Source organism: Stegodyphus dumicola, chromosome X1 (genome assembly GCF_044657685.1).
Source record: "Stegodyphus dumicola isolate Sdum_Otavi_A_Nest chromosome X1, ASM4465768v1".
NCBI classification, from domain to species: domain Eukaryota; kingdom Metazoa; phylum Arthropoda; class Arachnida; order Araneae; family Eresidae; genus Stegodyphus; species Stegodyphus dumicola.
In genome coordinates this window covers 161,787,996-161,801,846 of record NC_140780.1, presented here as the reverse complement: position 1 = coordinate 161,801,846, position 13,851 = coordinate 161,787,996, and the positions used below count along the sequence as shown (strand labels likewise).

The 13,851-nt window shown below is 32.7% G+C and overlaps 1 protein-coding gene across 2 annotated transcripts in view; it reads left to right on the top strand.

The window, feature by feature from the left end:
• Positions 1–13,851, top strand: part of LOC118185717 (A disintegrin and metalloproteinase with thrombospondin motifs 9-like) — a 690,813-nt gene that overhangs the window by 587,601 nt on the left and 89,361 nt on the right. For both annotated transcript variants that reach the window (XM_085807434.1, XM_085807433.1), the window contains 3 exons: positions 2,978–3,160; positions 7,183–7,347; positions 9,562–9,732. In XM_085807434.1, coding sequence (XP_085663560.1) covers positions 2,978–3,160; positions 7,183–7,347; positions 9,562–9,732 — 519 coding nt within the window. The remainder of the gene's footprint in view (positions 1–2,977; positions 3,161–7,182; positions 7,348–9,561; positions 9,733–13,851) is intronic.

The following is a 13,851-nucleotide window of genomic DNA, read 5'->3' as shown; positions in this document are numbered from 1 at the left end:
AGAATTTGAAGAAACAGTTGAAATGATACTCATTCCATTAAAATCTACCACATTTACTAAAAAATAATAATAATTGGAAATTTTAGTTTCAGTTTAATTTACTGTAATCTAAATTTAAGGATGCTTTTATTTAACTTCGCTTTACATGCTTTTTGGGCGAGAAAGAACTGCAAATTTGCATACTTTAAACTTTTTGATACATTCTTCAGACAGGGGATATTACAAGGTGCTTTTAAAACAATCAGTGCATTTGATTATAATTGATTTGCATGAAATATATTTCATATTAAAATGAAGGTGGATGAAATTTATATTATGAAACAAAAAGGAATTTCTAGGAATAATTTAAATTTATTTTATACCTCTTGTTGATTAAACTATACTGATAAATACTATGTAGCAAGGCATAATACCGAAAGTTAAAAATATCGGAGCCTTCTCAGAAAGTCATTAGTCATGGTAAACAATAAACAAATGCTGAGTGATTAATGAAGTATAAAACTAAATGATAAATAAATACAATAAAATTTCAGTTAGCTAAACCTCAGTAAGTGTAAGTGAATTTCAGAGTATAGAATTCAGATTTCAAAATATAGAATCAGTGTTTTCATTTCTTAAAAAATCAAATTTTCGATTATCCAAAATTCTTTTCTCTGACGTTTTCAAACAGATATTAATTAGATAAATATTAAATACAATAAAAATGTTAATGGTAAATATATTATAAAAAATTATGAAATGAAACCTTGTGTATTTAAACTAAAGATAAAAAAAAATTAAATCATTTGAACAATATTTCATTAAGACCATGAAATGTAAGTTTTTTCCTTATGTTTCAAGAAGAATGTCACATGAATTCATCTGACTTGGGTTCTGGAATTAAAATTTCTTACAAAAGTTGAGAAGTATCAGAATTTACGAGTTCCAGTTGGATTTAAGTAATGCTATATACTCACAACTGTCATGTCCCGTATTGAGCAGCAAAAGTTAGGGGTAGCAAAATGTTTGGAATCTAGAAAAGCATTGAGCAGCAAAATTTTTAGAATTAAGGGCATTGCGATGGTAAGGGTGGCAAAGTTTCTGGAATTTAGGAAGGTACTGGGTGGCAAAAAAAAAATTCCAACAATCAGGCATTCAACAAACCAAAAAGCTCAACTAACTAGAATGTTTTTAAATTTTAGTTCTTTTTCTTTTCTATTTTTATGAAGAGTTGGGCAAATGAGAGACATGTAAAGCCATCATAAAGCACGCAGGACTGACTCAACAAAAACTGTCATTAGGCAAAGTGATTTAATGCCAATAATGAATAAGTATGATGTCACAATACGGTCATAAGACTTTCATCTTGGTCTTATGTTAACCCAATTAATTCTTGATAAGCCAGTTTAGTTTTAGCCAAAATTACATAATCTTAGCAACGAGGAAAGTGTTCGTTAACAGGCGTGATGTGCAACTTTACTTGAAATAGATAAACAATAGCTGTGCAATCTGAAAAATTATCTCGATTGATTTAATAATTTTGCATGCTATATCTGTAACTTACATTTCTTATCTACACTAAATGGAGAGCACCCAGTTCTTTCACACTTGTGCTGGAATGATTGGTGCAACTTCGACGGGAATCTTCACCAACTTTATGGTCAGTGGGGTTTCATGATTATATGAAATGCTTTACTTTTGAATGCTGAAGGCCTACGAAATTAGGTTGGCTTTTATATCCTAAATGCACTTTTATTTCAAAACCTTAAATAATTTTAAATGTATCCTTTTGCTACTCAAACTGATAACAATTAAGGGAACTGTTTTTATAATTTTAGACTCAAAATTTCTTCATCCATTTATTTCGCTTTTCTACTGTGAACTGCACTTTTTATATACTCATTTATTTCATCATTTTCATTATCTGGCTTTGCATTTCCTGAACTTTCTGGATAGTCGAGCTTTTACTGTACTAGATTAAATCTCCATGATTTTAGCAGTAGAATACAGTATGCAACTGAATTGCTGTACAAAGTGGAATAATGGAAATTTCTCATATGTGAAATAGGTTTTTCAGAAAGTGAAAATGTTTATTTTTGCATCTAAATCAGTAAAGGCAAGAATTACTGAAAGCAAAATTTAGTGAATAAGGATTAATAGAAACTCATCCTAAGATTTTGAGAGCCAATTAACTTTTTGTAGGGTAAATGTAAATTGCTGCAAGCAAAAAATAACCTTAGTATTTGTTCTAATTTGAACTGATTACAGATATTCATAGAAAGCAATTCCTTTTGTGGGAACAACCTACGAGATCAGTATACTGGACCTTTTGCAACTACCTCTGTTTTTGCATCAGAATATACTCCATTCTCTGCCCATGAAAGAAGTGTAGTTGTCTTCATCAAAACTCAGAGGATTAAGGATAAAGTAAAATCGACTGTATTCTTCCATATTCCCCATCTGAATAATTTTAATTCTGCACTTTAATGCTTATTATTATAAATAGTGGAAATCCATTTATACCCAGTTATTGTATTTTTACTTGTGTATTGTTTAAGTAGAGTGATCATATTTAATGAGTAACAAAACTCAACTTTATAGAGACTTTTCAAAAACCAACTTTACATAGGCGCAATTTCTAGGCAGAATATGATCCATCATCCACAGTTCTAAAATATTTACCAGAATAGTGAAAAAATGTTTAAATTAGCATTACTATAATTCTGTTTTTTTTTTTTTTTTTTTTTAACAACAATGAATTTTTGTATCTTTTAATCCTAGTATATGCCTTCATGCTGAAATGTTCTTATTCTCTTCAAGTTAATTTACTGCTTGTTAAACTGTCCTTTCAGTTTTTCAATCAAAGGTTATAGATAAAGTCATATCTTAAATAAGTTAAGTTACTGTTGTTGTGCTGCAGTAATGGAGTCACTTATGCCTAGAATGCTAATAAAATTTGTACCTAGTCCATGTTTCATTTACCAGCCCCTTTCTTTAGTGTAGTACTACTTGTGGAAAAGGTGACCAGGTTCGAAGAGTTCAGTGCTATAATGACAGTGGACAGAGAATACCTGATATATTTTGTGATATTTCAAGGAAACCTGAAGTAACACAACAGTGTATGAAACAAGACTGTCATTTAATCAATGAATACAAATGGCTTGAAGGTCCATGGTCGCAGGTAGGCACTGTTTGAAGTAATATTTTACAATTCTTGTAACTATAAATTAAGTAAAAATGTCTTCTTTCATCTATTTCATGCAGAAATGTAGCCAAAATTAAAACTCTGATCCTAATTTCTCCTTAATTTTGGGGCAGAACTTGCTTGCAAGTTGAAATAAATAGTTATTTACAGTTGCAAAAACTGAAAAATTTACAAAAGCGTTACAATTGCAATAGGTAAATTTATGTGGGGTACTATAAAGTAAATTTTAACATAACTAAAGCATATAAACTTCAAAGAAGAGGTAACAAAGTTTTATGAACTGAAAGTTTATGGGAATATTTTTTCTTAATTAAAGCTATCAGATGGACGAAAATTCTTTTCTAGAGCCGGCAAAAAGTGTTGCCTTTTGTTGAACAAAACTTTATCTTTGTTTCTTTCATTCTTTCTATACGGACATTTAGTAGTTACTTTCAGCTTTGCTCTTTTTTTTGGGGGGGGTGTATGTATTGTATAGAATCAAGTATAGTATTTCCATATTAATTTTAAGTAAGTGGAGAAATGCAAATTTGTTGAAAAACATAAGAAGCCTTTTTAAAAAAGCATTTAAATTATTGAGAGTAAAGCAATGTGTAAAAAGCTGCGAGTGCTTTTACTGTTTACTAGTACATTATGTTAAAAACATTAGCTGCTATAAACTGACGTGAACAGAAATTGAAAATACACACATGCAATTACATTTAATGATGTTGTGTTGTTTTGACAATTTTCAGAAACTTAAAATTCTGCCAAAATCTATCTGAGATTTTGCCACTAGCAATAAGGAAGTCCATATTCTTTATTTTTTCTGGATTATCTATGGAATATTAACAGCTAAAACTTTTACTAGATGTTTCTAAATGAACTGATTGGTATATAAGCTGTCTTTAAAGTCTTTATTCACCATCAAAGAACTGTGTTGACTTTAAAAAAAAACAATGGAAATTTGTTACGCAATGCAAAGTAATTGCAGTTGCATCAAGTTTGTAATAAGATACTTAAAAATATTCAGTGTGGCCTCTTTTAGCAGCACGGCCATTAACTCATTCATTGAACTCTTCTCAGCCATCATAGAATTAACTGCTGCTGTAATTTATTTCTTCAACTAATACGAAGTATTCAGATGGGAAGGCATGTATACTGAATCTTTGATAAACCTCTGTAAAAACAAATCGCATACTATGAGGTCAGTGAAATGAGGTGACCAAAAGTTAAATGTTAAATCTCGAGGCCCATTTTACCTCACTGTCAACACAACTTGAAAACTTATTCTTTTAAGTTGTATGCATTAAGGGTATCAAAGTTTGTATATATTCTTTGAGTTGTATGCATCTGTTTTGTGGTTCCTGATAATGTGTTGCTCTTATGTTCCCCTAATTTGGACATTTTTTTGGGTTATTTATTTGTCCAGACAAATGAAACACTATCTTGTCATTGGAAACCAACTGCAGTAGGAATATTTCATCCTCTTCCCTGTCTACACAGCACAAAATGCTTTTTCTTGTTCCCTTCATGAAATGCTTGGAGAAACTGAGTCCTTTAGCAACAAATGCCGTAGCAGTTTTCATACTGTTTGATGGAGAATGCCAAGCTTGCAGCTTGCTTGCATGTCAATTTTTGCAAACTGCGAACATGTTTCAAATTCACTCAACATTTTCTTCAGATGTGCAAGGATGACCTAAATGTTTTACAGCACACAGGCATCCTATGTCTGTAAAACTGGTATACCACTTTCTAATGCAGTAGGCAGCAGAATATTTGGTGTTGAATTCTTTGGTGGAAATCACACTGCACTGTTGTAATAAATTTGCATACATGACACTGGAGAAAATAAAAAGCTTTCTGTGGGTGGCTCACCATTTTGATCAGTACTGATAAGAGTTGGAGAGTTGATTGAGAATTGGTGGAAGATGTTACTATAGTGCATCACTTTTATGCACTGGACACATCTTTCGCCAACCAAATGAAATTGAAAACTCCTTTCAAACTGTTGGCATTTTACTCTAATATGATTAATAATCTTCAGGCTGTAATGCTTTGAAATCAGGTGAAGACTTTCCAAGAGACAAATATTTTTTCAGAAAAACCAAGAATTCCTGGTTTACAGTTTCTCATTAACTGTGGACTTGCATTCAAATTGTTTGTAGTAAAGCAAACCTAAAAGTCACTTCTACAATGCTGTTAGATTAGTTTTAACATCAACTCAACACACATCCCAGGCCATACAAGTAAGCCTCCTCCTCTGTAATGGTCTCTTTTGACGATGTTTGAATGCCCTACAGCATGTGCCTGGCTCTCGCCTTATCATTGTCCTTCAGGAATCGTTCTGGATGTTAAATCAAGATACATCTATAAAGAGTGCATGGCTCAGTGTGCTGATGTTCAACAGCGATGTTCACAGTCCCAATTTAACTATGCTCTGACATGCGATTGGGTCAAAAGAACACAAACTACATTTTGTCGGGCATGCAATCCACCTTCAAGCAGTTTAGACAGTTGGGACAGTTGGGGACAGTTGGGGTCTTGCAGCAGCAGAGAGTTGCAATGTGGCAACTACTTCGTCTTGCACATAGAAGAGGAAGCAATCGTCTGTCTGCCATTGTGGTAATCCTGTGGAAGCGATCGTCTGTGTTGTGGTAGTCTTCCAACGTCCAGGCCACCGTTTCTAAAGAAGCTTTGATGCTTTTGGTTAACGATTCCACAGCCTACTGATGACACTACGATGTGTATTCAGCTCTCTCGCAACAACATATTATCTTGCACCAGCTTGCAACATCCCATCAGCCCTCCAATGCATTTCATCATGCAGATGGTGTCTTCTGGCTCATGCTTTCAGTTTGGGCCACCTCAGATTATATGAAACTATTATTGCTTGCGAAATTATTCATAAGTCTGGCATGCCTCTTTCTCTGCAAGATTGTGTTTTATGCTAATTTTGGTTCCCTGTTTGCATTTGGCGACGTAACCTGTACCTCATATGTAAATTATATGTTTTACATTCTCATTTTTCTTTTAATACTTGTTGTTTATTTTTTAGCATGAGTTTAAAAAGCATCTAATAACATATTTTTAATTACTGATGAATTTTAGAGATGAAAAACAAATTTTCAGGCAATAATGTCACCTGACAGGAGATGAACTGCAAAGCATTGGGCTCTTGCACACAGTTGTTTCTCATTCAAGAGAGTGACTAGATTTCATTGTCTGTTGCAGTTGTTTTTATTTGTTCCTCATTTATTTTGTACTGCTACCGAGTAACTGTGCGCTTTATCCATTTTGTGATTCATTCTAAAGCCTGTTTTTGCAATTCATTTAAACTATTTTGTGTGCATAATCATTATTTCATAGTTTCTCTCAATTGATGCATATGGCTCAAAATCTTATATTTTCAATTTGGAATTTATTGTTGAGTTTGTGTGTGTAAAAGGGCTCCATTTGTTGAATTATTTGAAGGTACTAGCAATATTACTAAACTTTTTAGTGCTCAAGGTAGAATAATTGTGTAATGTCAGAATTCCCCATTGTGTGATGTCAGAAACCCGACTGAATGACAACTTTATATCTTCCTGGAAGAAATTTTTGTGTCATCATGTTTTCATTTAACAGACTATATATCAGTATTTTTCAACCTTTTTTACCCCCTGCACCCCTTTCATCATCAGTAGATAATTTGCCATTCCTTTTGCAAGCTTGAAAAAATACATATATACATTTATTTAGATATAGATTATTTTTTAAATTTTTTATAGATTAAATAACTGAAAATAGAGAAAATGTTGATAAGTACCAAATTGAATAAAAGGGATTTGTTATTTTCACAATAAATATTTAACAGCTAAATAAAATGCTGACCAGATTCCCCCCCCCCCTTGAAACTATGAAATCTCTCCCAGGGGTGAATTGTTCCCTGGTTGAGAACCCCTAGTCTATATTCATATGTTGTTACTGCTTATATGTATTTGTGTATGGTGTTTTAAAAATCATTTTATTGATTTCCATAGTGTTCATTAACTTGTGGCTTGGGTGTGCAGCACCGTAATGTAGATTGTATTAATAGCCAGGGGCACAAACAAAACCATAACAATTGCCCGGATCCAGTACCTCCTAGCACACGTTCCTGTCATGTACGTAGTTGCCCAACTTGGCAATGGTCAGAATGGACTGAGGTCTGTATAATTTAATTCTCTTCTTCAGTTTAGTTTATAATTTAATATTCAGAATCTATTCAGTAACTGATTATATAATGTTATAGGAAAAGTTTTATTCATAAACCAATTTATACAATTTTTAGATTTCTTTATGAATTCATTTTCATTTACTTCATATAATTTAGAAACCTAAAATTGTGTGTTTAATTATCACTTTGCCATGGAGACTCTCATTTTCCATAATTATTGTGCCTGCCTGGCACTTCCCTTTAACCCTTTGCGGCACAGTGTGTCCGGTCTGGACACACCTAAAAATTTCCTTCTGTACGCACAGAAAAATTGAATGAAAAAGGATTTATATGTTACTATAGGTTACTCTGAACCTTCTTTATTTATAGTAGATGGCAGCTCAACACAAACCTGTCCATATATTTTAGCCATGTTTGTTTTTTTAAGAACCTCATTATTCAAAGAAATCTTCTAAATTTTTTTAAGGGTATAAAAGGAATTGTTTGAAAAGAAATTTCTATGTTATTTTTCAGCTGTATGCTAATCTCCTTATTCTATATTAGTTTTAAATTTGTACCTTGAAATCTTGCTTAAAATCAAATGGCGAACCCTAGGTGTGCCCAGACCGGGCTCACCGATAATCTAGGATAATTGAAAGTCTGTATTCTTTGTTTCTTCGCATCTCATTGGTCCATTCATTGACAACAATGCTTGTTTCAGCACTCTTTTCGAAGCTCTATTCAATCAGTGTGCCACTTTGGACACACCCACAGAATTAAAACGATAAGTGCTATCTTCACAAAATTTTACTTCTGTACTCCTCTAGGCCTAATTAGACTGCCTACCTTTTTTTTTTTTTTTTTTTTTTTTATCAAAACTACGACTTTAAAAGATAGTGTGCCGGAAAGGGTCAAATGTATTATTCCTTTCATGTATTAATTTTCTTTACCTGTAAAAGTGAATACTCTTTTCTTGCTCTGGAGAAAGATCAAGGATGTCAAATTGAATTGTGTTATATGCTTTTTATATTTGCATGGCTAAAGCTAGTGATTATGTTCATACAGCAAAATATTCTGGTAGACTTTTCAAGGATCAGAAAGATGAAAGATGGTGACTTGGTGAAGCTGAATTAAAATTTTATACCGTAAAAATTTGGTTTGCATGATTTAATGTGAAGCTTGTATTATATTTGGAACTGTTGGTAATATAGGAAGTTCAAAATCATACAGAGTGTTATTTGATTTATTTATATTCAGTTAAATTAAGTAAATTCCACTTATGTGGAAGACATAATAATATTATAAATGTTTTATTGTTTTGACTGACTTCCTGAAACTAAAGTGAATTTGTAAGTGGGTGTCAAAACACGAAAGTAGCTATAATTTCCAATGATATTTTTTAATTAAATTTCATTAATAGTTGAGTTTTTGCAGTAATTTTAATACAGGCTTTAATATAAGCATAATACAACCATAATACTCTATTTGAACTGTAATTTTACACTCATGATTATGATTCATGAACTGATGTATCTGTGCCTTTTATTTAATTAAATATGCCTTTATTCATTATTTAATTTAACAAATTTTATTAATATGCTTTTTATTTATTAATACTTATTCTGAATGTGGTAAGTTTTTGGTTATCACCCTTTAATTTACTGAAAAAAGTTGTCCATTTCATAAGCAATTCAAAATTCCACCATTAAGAGTGGAGAAAGAATTGTTAACACCCATAAATTATAATTTACTTCTCATTTGGTATCAGCAAAAGACATAATTGCCCACTGTTGTACAAAATTCATTTTAACCAAGTGATTGGAGTCTTGTTAGATATTGTGCTGAAAAGGTAGTTGGAGTCAAATAATTGAGCTTCAAGTTTCATTATATAATACATAGGTGTCTTACCTTGAGGATGAAGATCATTATGAAAACTTGTCATCGCAGAATCTGATGAATTAACTTGTAATGATATGAACGATTAAAATATATACATGTTTCTTTCTCCTTGCAGTTTTCATAGCTTACATCTTATACAAACTTTTCAGTACATACTTTCTTTACGTTGCAATTTCTTTGAACAGCAACATAGAAAGTACCTAATTGATCTAGTGAGAAATGACAATCTAATTATCTGGACCATCTATGAGCTCTATTTAGTCCATAATGCTAGAGTTCTACAGAATTTCCATTATTAAATGTATTAAAATAATTCTCTGTTTAGTGTCCTGCAAGTTGCGGATTCAATGAGCAATTCAGCCATCCTCACTGTGTGAGCGAAGAAAGAGTTATCAGTGATGAAGACTGCTTTGAACCAAAACCTCCTCCTCGTAGAAGACAATGTAAAAGACAGCCTGAGTGTGCTTTTAAATGGCACAAAGGGACATGGTCTCAGGTATGTTTAATGCATAATGTAATACTATTATATATATTATAGCTAAAGACTGAAAGTTTTCAGCTATTACCTTTTTCTTTGATGCTGCTCATTAAGGTCTGATGTATAAATTTATTTTGAAATCGCTTTAGTATTTCATTGCATGTTTTTTCTCTATTTTTCGTCCATCATTTGAAAATGGGATGTGCATTACAATAATCATTTAAATAATAATTTTTTGACATATTATTTGGTCTATTAGTGCTTAAGTAAGTAAAACCACTAAACATTAATAGCTTTGTTTCAAGCTGAATTTCGGGAAAAGTAGTTTGAGCTATATGAGGAGAATTTCTTAATGTTCATTATGTGCAATTCAGTTGCAAAGGAATTTTATTTGGAAAGATATCTCTGCCCAATACAGAGCATTGTTACATGTTTTTTCATAAATTAACTTCTTAATTTGTCACTGAAAATCTTTTTATGCTAGCCTTTTGTCATTCACATTTTTTCCCTGTTGAAAATAAAATGCATTTACTAAATATTCAATAATCAAAATAATTCATTTTTTTTCTGCTTATGTCTGTTTTTTTTAATCAGTTTTTTACTGGAATACTGAGATACATTTCAGTGTGATAATTTATAGCAAGGGTAACTAAACTTTATATATCAGAATTCAGGGAAATTGGAAAACCATACCATATCATTATAAAAAGTGTAAAACCATTCTAAGTAGAAAAAATGTTTTGAGTAACTTAACAATGATATTACATTTTATGCAATATCATTGTTAAATGAAATATTCTACATTGTTACTTATTTTCTTTTGTATGTATTTGGGAAAATATATTCCTACAAAACACACATTTGAAATTTCTGCATGGTGTACTGAACATTTTTTTTCCAGACAGAAAAATGAGCATTTTCTTCTCGCTTGCAAAATTTTTTACTGATTGTAGTTGTTACTAACTTTAGCAGGGACAAATTGGAAAAGGAAGAAGGCTTACTGCTTCTTAAAGTATTATTAAGTCAGTCATGAAGAGCTACATAAAATTTTATTTATTTAACATTAAACAACCAGGAAAACATTTATTACTTTTACAGTGTGTGAAGCAAAGACAAGTGGTAACATTACATTTCAATTTCTTTAGAACAGTGTTTTTAAACTACAGTAGGATGTTGACAAAAGAATTATACAAACAAATTAGACATTGCGCATGCAAAAAAAAGCATAAAATAAATGCATTAAGTAAATTTGAGTTCATAACATTAACACTTCCCCTTGAATTCAATTTATAAAGTAATGTTCACAATACCAAGAGCAGCTCTTAGAGTTTCAGAATGCTTTCTTGGCAATGGTTTTGGGAAAATATCAGCAAGTTGTTCATTACCAGAGATATAATCAACATATAGGTCACCATTTAAAACTTTATCACGTACAAAGTGATACCTAATATCTATGTGTTTAGTTCTTTGATGATATCATGGGCTTTCAGTCAGGTGAACAGCACTTGCATTTTCAACCTGTAGTGATGGGGTTACTTTCAGAGGAGCTATGTCTTCAAATAAACACTTCAGCCATATTACATCTTTGGTAGCCTCACTAGCTACAACATATTCTGCTTCAGTGGTGCTTAAAGAAATACACTGTTGGCATTGACTGATAGTTCTGATAGTTCCACCATTGTATTTAAATATCATGCCAGACACTGCCTTTCGAGTACTAGAATCATTTGCATAATCAGCGTCACAATATGCTTCCAGGATTCCAGGTTTGTAGGCTTTTTGAAACAATATTCCAAAATTAATTGTTCCTTTAACATATTTTAACACTTTACTGACCGCTAGCAGTTCAACAGCATACGCACGTCTGACCGGCTGCTCATCCGCCAATTCTCGCTTACCATCACTTTCGTCACCACTATCACTTCCTGAATAACTGTCAGGACAATCTGATAAATCTCTTAAATAAAACTCTCCAGTACCATTTTTTCGCTTATCATGAACAGTAAATTTTTTTAAAAAACGGTGTGAAACAGTGAGTTTGTGAAGCAACGCACTTAACGTAAGTGAGCAATGTACCTCAGTACTAATAATAAAATGTAGATGATATAGCAAATGGCAATTGTTTATCGGCATGGCTACTGATTAATAGGCTATTTTTAAGTAGCCCCGAGAAAAAAGCAATTAATAGGCTATCGGTTGGTAGGTGTTGGCGAAAAAAAGCCAATTAATAGACTATCAGTCGGTAGGCGTTGGCGAAAAAAGCCGATTAATAGGCGATCGGTCAGTAGGCGTTGGAGATAAAAAGCCGATTAATAGGCGATCAGTTGGTAGGTGTTGGTGATAAAAAGCCAATTAATAGGCGATCAGCCGGTTAAGTGTTAAGACTCTCTTAATCATTGACCAGTGTCTGTAATCAGCTTTTTCTAAAAATTGTGAACAAAATATTGCAAAAGTAATGTCTGGTTGAGTAGCCACAGCCAAGTACATCAGACTGCTAACAGCTTGTCTGTAACGAATTTTCTTGCGGTTAATCCAATCATCATCATCTTCCACTGCAAGCTGACACTTCTCAACAGGTGTAGAGACAGGATTTGCATCCCAAGTATTAAACTCCATTAAAACTTTGGTGGTATAATTCGGTTGGTCAATAAATATATCACCATTACTTAACCTTTTTATTTCAAGACTGAAGAAAAATTCAGCATCTTTGTAAGTTACTTTAAATTCTCTTTGCAATTCCTCAAAGAAATTGACTTTAAACTTATGTGCAGTAGCAACAAGCTCATCATCAACAAATAATGCTAGTAACAACTTTTGCTCTTCGTTGATACTGCAAAAAAAAAAAAAAAAAACCATGGAGCAGCTTTGCTCTCCTTCAGACCATAATGCAACAAGAAATTTGTGAATTTTGTATTCCAACAGCAAGGAGACTGCTTAAGCCCATACATACTTTTTACCAATCTACACACTCTGCCTGATGTGTCACCATAATCTTCAGGTTGACGCAGATAAATCTCTTCATTCAATGTCCCTTACATAGATGCAGTTTTGACATCAAATTGTATCAGATCTAGACCTTCATTAGCAGCAACACTAATTACAGAACAAATGGTTTCAGAACGTACCACTGGACTAAATGCTTTGTAGTAATTTATGCCTGCCTTTTGGGAAAGAACCTTTAACCACCAACCAAGCTTTAAATTTGTCAATATCTCTATTTGCATGACATTTCACTTTGTAAACCCATTTATTTGAAATAGCTTGTCTGTCCTCTGGGAGATCAGTTAAGTACCATGTTTTATTTTCTGATAAAGATTTCAGTTCTTCATTCATTGCAACCTGCCATTCCAAGACATCCAAATTTACAACTTGGCAATAATTCTCCAGTTCCACATACTCCACAAAACAGCACTCAACCAATCTTTCAGGTGCTTTTAGGTTTTGTCAATTTCTCAGCTGTCTTCCTGATTGTGTGTCCTCATTAGCTGGTTCTGGATTATTTTCCTCTTCATTGGTGTCTGATAAGTAAGGTTGTACATTGATAGCTGCTCAGGAATTGATGTAACAGTAGTGAGAATGAAACAACTTCAGGAATAAACACTACTTCTCTAGTTCGTTTTACTTCTCTTGTACCTCTTAACCATACCCGATTCACTTACCTGCACTTCAGGGTACATTCAGTTTCAGGAGACCCAGTTTTGCACAATAACTTGAATAAATTACCACAGCGAATTCCAACAGCAACAACATTTTTGGATTTCAAAAATTCACATTTGTCATTTGCCATATTAAACTCGCATCCATGATCTAGCACCTGGCGTACAGAAAATAAATTCCTTGTGGCATCAGGGGCATACAGTACATTTTCCATGAAGCTGTTTCTCCATGAACTCTGTGCTAACATTTTAAGTGATGTGGCATAATGTCCATAAGCTTTCATTGTTGCATTATTACCAACTCTTACTTCAATTTGATGCTCAAATTTTGTATAAGATTGAAACCAGTCAATTTTGTTTGTAATATGCTGAGTAGCTCAAGTGTTGATTACCCATGCATTATTATCAGTTACAATGAGACACTCACTAATAAAGGCTTCCCCATAGTTGGACTTTACATCATGATTGACTGTCATATAAT